The 7,586-nt window shown below is 38.4% G+C and overlaps 1 protein-coding gene across 3 annotated transcripts; it reads right to left on the minus strand.

Moving 5' to 3' along the window:
• Window positions 1-618: 618 nt before the first annotated feature.
• On the minus strand, window positions 619-7,372 carry LOC129292896 (zinc finger CCCH domain-containing protein 34-like). Of its 3 annotated transcripts, none has more exons than XM_054930576.1 (8): window positions 6,900-7,372; window positions 6,622-6,764; window positions 6,277-6,339; window positions 5,964-6,083; window positions 5,529-5,849; window positions 5,135-5,452; window positions 4,505-4,543; window positions 619-1,716 (listed from the first exon to the last, which is right to left on the minus strand). In XM_054930576.1, exons 1-8 carry the CDS (start codon window positions 6,985-6,987, stop codon window positions 1,318-1,320), a joined length of 1,491 nt encoding a protein of 496 aa, XP_054786551.1. In that variant the 5' UTR covers window positions 6,988-7,372; the 3' UTR covers window positions 619-1,317. The 3 variants fall into 3 exon arrangements, with proteins under 3 accessions (XP_054786551.1, XP_054786555.1, XP_054786554.1); XM_054930580.1 differs by having other exon boundaries at window positions 5,135-5,395; window positions 6,900-7,371; XM_054930579.1 differs by lacking the exon at window positions 4,505-4,543 and having other exon boundaries at window positions 6,900-7,369.
• Window positions 7,373-7,586: the final 214 nt, after the last annotated feature.

The raw sequence follows: 7,586 nt of genomic DNA on the forward strand, positions 1-7,586 counted from the left end.
CCGAGTTACTCTTTAATATCATTTTGTCTTTGTTTAGCCATTCCCCACTCTTATCATCCTGGATCTGTCCTTGTTTGGCATATTAACTAGAGCAAATCTTAATTATAAAGATTGAAGCAATTGCAGATTAGGACTCGGATAATGCGCTGGTTCCACTTGATTTATACATCTCTTGCACCTACCAAAGAACAACACATGACATCTACACACAGTTTGATCTCACTAATGAGTCACCAACGCTACAAGAACCAGTCAGGCACAAGCTGTGCAGATTGCTTCAGGCTATACACCAATATTCATTGTAGACACCAGACTCGAGTTAAAATCCAAACACCACACAGCTACAGAAGTGGTTATCCTCCCAATTGTGAGGAACACTCAAAAAAGCTACTTTTCCCCAGAAGACATGCACTTGATTTGCATGCTGCATCGCATTATGCTGTACCCTTGTTTTTAACTGGGGTACAGTGTGGTGTCTAGTGTAATATATGATCATCTTACAGCAAACATATCCAAATATTTCAGTCATGAGGGGCAAAACAGAAGAGAAATTTCCCACCAGAAAATTACCTGATCTCTCACATTAAAGATAGATCGAGTAAACTCAGAGAAAGGGGAGGCAAAAAAAATTATTACACATTCAAACGTTTTGATTCAAATGTTGCTTCATATATGTATTTTGTAATAAATTTAAGTACCAAGTCATGCATTTCACTTGTCACAACATTGTGTATCTAAAAAACCATATAAGATAAGCAATGTGAAGCCTCATTGTAGCCTCCTGATTACTTCTCTTCACAGTAACCCTAGTCAAAAGGCTGGGAACAGTAGTGAATAGGAGCTTCCGAATACAGTTGGAAAATTGTTCCCAGATTATAAAAGGATTGGTGTTTGGAGGAGAGAAGGGTTTCGGTGAAGAGTCAAACACATGATCAATGAAACTGTGTGCCAGAATCTTCCTAATATTAAAAAAGACCTGAGCATAAATAAGTACAACGATCTCCAAAAAAAATTGGAGATTTGGATGCACATGCATAATGGGCTTGCAGATTCTTTTAGAAGTTATTCAGAAGAAAGGTGGCTGTATGGGGTTTGCTAAAATCTCCAGGTTGGCCATGGTTTTATTCAAAAGATCAAAGAGATGGCCATGAAAAGATTATATGAGACAAAGACAATTGACGCTGACGTGTGCCTAGAACTGAATGAGGAACTGGAATAACTCAAAAAGAAAACCTATTCAGGACCTCTTTAAATAATGATGTCCAGTTGAAGAATTGAGATAAAAAGGAGTTATAATGAGGTATCCATTCACATTGCTTAACTAGAGGTGTGAGAGATCGAGCTGCTTGCAATGCTATTGGTAATTGCTGAAGGGCTGGAACTCTGAGCAGATTGTTGAACAGTTGATTGAGAAATGGATCCACCAGATGACAAGGTCAAGCCAACTGATGCCGTTGATGTGCTCATTGATGAAGATATTCTGGATGATGCAGACTCATTGCCGGATCCTGAGATGAGTTCAGGCCGCAATTCTGATGAAGATGATGGGGCAAGAGTGCCAATTGATGAACCCACAGGATAGGGTGCAACCGGCATATCAGCAAGGGAGGAAGCAGATGGACTATAACTCAATGCTCCAATAGGATGATCAAATTTGCAGGCTGACCCAAACTTACACACCCCACGCTGTGCATAATGAGTGCAAGGAGGTGCCCCCTGGATAATTAAACACCAACATCAGATTCTTGACAAATAAAATAGCAGATAAACAACTCACAAAGCATTCCATACTCCCCAGATAATTAAACCTAAAGAATTTGCATCTATTTCTTGCATCACTGATTCCTCTTATAACACCTTAACCTTTAAAAAGTATTTAATGATAAAAAAGTTTCCAAAAAAGAATAACATCAACAACAATCAAAAAGATATGCCAGCTGACAGGGATAAACAAGGAAAAGGAAATGAAATGCTCACACAAGTTTCGAATTCTACAGACAACACGCATCACAGATAGTATAAAATTAAGTCAGATATCCTGTACAAGGATTTACAGCTCAGATATATGATCAACTACTCATGTTGAAATTGAAAACCATTGAGGAAAAAGAACTAGAAAACCACTGAATGATGATAGAGAAACTAAAGAGAGAAATAAGCATGAAATAATGTCCACAGAAAGAAATATGTAACCAAAGTGAAATGTATTGTATGAAATGTTATAATAATTCCTTGGTTAAAACTAGCTTCAAAGCTAGATGAAATTTGAAAACTAAAGGCACAAAATGCAAGAAAAGGGGCAGGCCTCTAGATCTCAAGAGGTAGAGTCCCTCCTAAATTCCACTTATATTTTCCTTCCTATAGACCTATACCAATCGGTTAACAATACATGCACCCATCTCGTGCCAACAACTCTCTCCTCCAGCTCACCTACACAATTCAAATCATTTGATAGTTAGTTATCCAGGACCCCTCACCAGGTACTATCTCATTATTCCTTTTTGTTTTATTCCCTTTCTTCCTCCTACTAGAGGCCTCAACAACCAGAGGCCATAAAATGGACACATAAATTATCAGAATTTCATTCAATAAAATCTTCAAGCATACACCATATGAAGGTTACCCCCACGACACTATGCACGAGATTAAAAAGTACATCATTGATACAATCTTACATAAAATCAGGTTAGACTCGTACACTCTGATTAGTGACCTTAACCATAAAAACTTCCGTATCTTAGCTTCCACATCAAAAAGGTGAGCTTTTATCCAATAAACGTTGCCATCATTTCATCAGGCTCAAAGATGTTTTCTGATTCAGATGATTACTAATTTATCATTTTTCCCATATAGATTGAGATAATTCTCAAACCCATCCTCACCCCCATTACTCACCCAAATGAATCTCCACACACACACACACACAAAGAGTTTACCTCACACAAGTATATCTTGATGTGATTATACTCATCAATAAATAAATTTTACATTCCAAGATCCATAAGCTTAATTTCCCCAAACTATAGACTCAAGCATTGGCATTGTTAATATTACACAGTAAACAAAATCGTTTGATCCTGTTGAACTGATTTTTGTCCGTGCACATTATAGAGAAATGAAAGTTTCAAGCACAATGAGAGATACCGCAATTCACAAAAGAAAACCCAAAAGAATTGAGGATGAAAAAATCATCAGTATGTTCTTCAGCATGTCCTAAAGCCAAAAATATAACAGGTCAACTGTCAAAGCAAGCAATATATAAATATTGTACATCAACAGAAAATTCCTTATATAATTCTTGCCTATATGTCATCAACTACTCCAGAAAAATGTAATGAGAAAATGGTTGAATTATCACTGATTTTTTTCCAAAAATCTCAGCTCAGAATCCCTATCATTATAGAGAACCCTTCAAGACCGCTCTTAAGACTCAATGATATTAATATGAGCATCTCATCTAAAAGAGATACAAAAAAATGAAGTAATACTCCTTATTCATTAGATGCACCAAACATCCAGAAAGATTACATTGAGTTTTCCAAGAAACTTATGGGCGTAAGAGACTCTATAAGAAGTAAGGCTTCTCCAGTCTAAGGCGTTTTACTGGCCCCATGTGCAAAAGAATATTGGGATGATTTCCATAACAAGGGATCATTGGTTCATCAGTCCAATCATCTAAAAGTTGAACAGATTTCTCGTACAGCATGTCCAATCAAGATCAAAGAGAAAATAACCAAAATGCAGCAATTACACAAAACAACACCTAAGACCTATGATATCATGGTATAAGTGACCAAAGACATGCAAAAGCTTGTTGTTCTTGAAACAATATCCCATTTAAATGAAGCCAGCAACAATTTCAAAAATGCTAGGATGAGAAAAAGTACATAGATTAAAAAATAACACTGTACAAAAGCCATAATGATTTATGCATGACAGTAATGAAGAAGTGATGCTTTGGATGACAATCATCACATAGATGAAAATGTACTGAGGCCAGATCAAGTTCACAACACAATAACATATCAAGCATATATGAAATCAGTCATAAGCTGAAGTTTGTGATACTCATTCTACATAATAGGCAACAATTATTAAAGCACATAGACATGGTACCAACCACTAATGCTCTCAAGCTACTTTATAAGGGTAAATGAATCCCAAAATACTGTCAAGCTACTGAAAGGGGAAACATATTTCACATGAAGAGTAAGGGGAGAATGAGAAGATCTTCAATGCTTTGGAATAATATTTTCATAAATATGGGAAAGATGCATATAATAAGCATATCAGAATAAAACATAGAACACGAAGACTCATCAGCAGAGGGGGGCAAGTCCAGCTAGATTATGCAGGATTTTTTCAAACAAAAGATGATCAAATTGAACACTAAAAAATATCCCTTGATCTTGACAATTTCAAAGCATTAAATGTAGATATTCCCAAGGAGATCCTCTCCTTTTCCAACTTATAAATATGGAAAATGTATGGGACCCATTCATACCCTATCTCCATTGGATCCTCTATTTTTCTTGTAAATTCCCTGCAGAGTTGGACGAAGATAAAGAGAGAAAAGATGAGCAGGCCCCAAAAAAAATAAAAAAAAACTCTACAGAAAATTTTAAAAGGAAATTTAGGGTATCCAATCCCCTTTATAGTTCTCTTCAAATTGACAGGAAACTGTGCCGGAAATGTAAAGGATCTCCTCCCCCATATTGCCCGGTCCAAAAGAAACTAGTCAGGGAAGCATTGCAGAAGTTCCAACATTTCATAGTTCATTGTCCTGGAAGAGAACAAGTCCACATAGAAAAATTTCGGGAAAAAGTGTTTACTTACAGTATTTTCCCACATGACAATACAGTGAATACACTTTAAGAAAAGAGACCAAAAAAGGCACAATTATATACACATTTACTGCAAAAAGACAAGAAATGGAAAGCTTCAAACATAAAATTTGTTTTCCCTCTCATAAAATTTGTTTTCATTGATGCTATCAAACATAAAATGGAATTCCGGCCAGTAAAGCTTCAAATTCTCAATGACTGGCTAATACTAAAGTTTTAGCAAAACAAATGGAACGTTCATAATCATTACTAAGGCATGGACATAAAAACAAGTTGAGAATGATGATTACCGGGCGCAAAGGAAGGCCCACAGGACTAAGGACCACATTTGTTTTTGGAGCAACTAATTCAGGTGGATGATGATATCTACAGGATGGACCAAATTTACACTCCCCCGTTTTCATATAATACTGACATTCCGGCTGACCAGGTCTTTCTGGAAATGATTGCTCCTTCTGACTACTGCCTGAAGGACCGACTGAGGAGCCTGGAGGTTGATACTGTCCACTATAAGATGATGCTGATGGAGGTAGCTGACCCATCCCATAAAGCTGCGCTGAACCAATGTTAGATGGATTACTTGAAGGAAATAAGGGGCTTGCAGGAGGCTGCACCAAGTGATCAACGGCTTCAACAAATGCAAGAATAACTTGAATAAATAATCAAATAATAAGTTTGCCCTACCTGATAAGGACTCCAACCTGGAAAAGGGACTACAGCCGGGGACAAAACCAGCTGCCCATAGGGACTATGGACTAAAGAGCCAGGTAACAGAGGTGGCCTTGGGGTTGCAACCATTACACCATATTGTGATGATGAAGGGCCAGATGATGGCTGTACAGTTGGATATAATGGAGAAGGTACCGGTACAGGTAGAGGTGAAACCGGGGGAACTGGTGTTTGTGCTGGAATTTGCATGCCAGCAGGCTGCGGATGGTGGAATTTACAAGTTCTGCCAAACTTGCATTGTCCCGTTTTCACATAATATGAACACTCTTTCTCACCCTGTTATTTATAAAAATTCAAGTTTGGAACAAACTCTCTGTGTTATTAGAAAATGTGATCCCGACATTCAAGAAAAGACATAAGCTTATGCAGTAAATGAAAAGCAATACAGACCGGTCGCAATGGATATCCATAATAATTTAGTGACACAGGACTAAAAGTGCCCCCTCCCTGCCTTGGATGGTGATACTTGCAGGATGAGCCAAATTTGCATGATCCTGTCCTCATATAATACTGCAGTTTATATCAGAGCACAAAATCAATGGAAGAGGAAAGTCATCAACACTATAATGAAAACAAAATTCAGCGTAAAATTCCTTCCATCTTTGACATAAATATGCCTGAATGTTGAACCAATTGCCAGCAAGAAATAAGAATGTGAAAGGCAATAATTATTGTATTCTCCTTGGAAAAAAAAAAAAAGCACCTGGCATACAGGCTGGCCTACTCGTTCTGGGAACTCCCCTCCTGTCCTTGCAGCTCCAATAACCTAATCAACTCATATGTATATCTCCAAATTAAGAAACACTCGATCAGAATATCAAACGCAAACATACTGATCTCAGATAAGTTAATGCAATTAATAATCAATATCCTAACAACACTTGATGGCAACCCCTCAAATGCAAGCTCAAACCTAACACATAGCCCAGGGCCCAAAGACAGGATCAAACCAAATTGAACTCAAAAAAGCGAACGGTCATATCAACCATCAGGAACCAAACAAAGCCCTTTAAAAAAGCCCGCAAATAATTAACTGCAACAAATTTACCGCGCCACGGTCTCGAGGATGATTGAACCGACATCGCGAGCCGTACCCACAAAAACCAGTCCTCAAATAGTAGATACAATCGGCCTCATCGGGCCGTTGCGGGTACGATTCACCGCCACCCAATTCGAATTGCCACACAGCCTCTGCATTTGCAAAATCAAGATCAAACCCAGTTCATAACGCGCCACATTCCACAAAAACCACAAATCGCAAAAGCAATACCCAAAATTTCGCCAAAAAGAGGACGGAATTTGGAATGCAGCGACAGATAGACTCACCTTCGAGCCCTGTTTCCCCTCCCGTTCCGGTCCATTCCGGTGACGGATCAGACTGCGACCCTTCACTGGTCCGGCCGTACCGCTCCATTGTACGGACCACACGCACTATACCAACCAGAAAGGGAGCTAATTACACAGGAACCTGAGAGTCTCGGAACGTCGAACTGCGAGAATGAGAGTCTCCGATCAGATAGATTGCAGTGTTTCAGACCAAGAAAGTAGAGAGAGAAAAATGGGTTAGAGCATCTGGGGTTTCGACCCTCTCTCTCCCCTCCTCTCTCCCACACGCACCCACACACACACGCACCCTTTCACACACACATACGCACACAGAGACTGCGTCTCTGTTTCAAGTTTCGTCACTCCCCTCTAGTTTCTCTCACTCACTCTCTCTCCCCCCTGCAGTCCCATGCCTTTTATTTGTTTCTTTATTTTCATCTTCCCTCTTCCTACGATTTACTTCGAGCCAAGCTTCTTTTTTGTTTAAGGTGAGAAGCCTCTTTTATTGGTCCTCGACTTTCTTTGTTTATTTATTTATATACGCGCCAAACACTGCCGAAACAATTCCCAACAATATTTCTCCTCAATTTTTATTATTTTATTAATTCCTAATTACATTTTAAATCGACAAACAATAAAATTGATAATTTTCAAATAAGACAAAGATACGTCGAAGAAATATATATT

Source organism: Prosopis cineraria, unplaced genomic scaffold (assembly GCF_029017545.1).
Source record: "Prosopis cineraria cultivar Desert tree isolate PC_DT_omini unplaced genomic scaffold, ASM2901754v1 PC14, whole genome shotgun sequence".
Classification (NCBI taxonomy): Eukaryota; Viridiplantae; Streptophyta; class Magnoliopsida; order Fabales; family Fabaceae; genus Prosopis; species Prosopis cineraria.

Bases quoted from the DNA above. Each gene is read 5' to 3' on its own strand.
- LOC129292896 (XM_054930576.1), bottom strand. From the start codon at position 6,987: ATGGAGCGGTACGGCCGGACCAGTGAAGGGTCGCAGTCTGATCCGTCA. The intron at 5,453-5,528 runs GTAGGGCAAACT...CACTTGGTGCAG, and splicing joins CAGGTTGGAGTCCTTATCAG to CCTCCTGCAAGCCCCTTATT. The intron at 1,717-4,504 runs GTATGAATGGGT...TTAATTATCCAG, and splicing joins GAGGATCCAATGGAGATAGG to GGGGCACCTCCTTGCACTCA.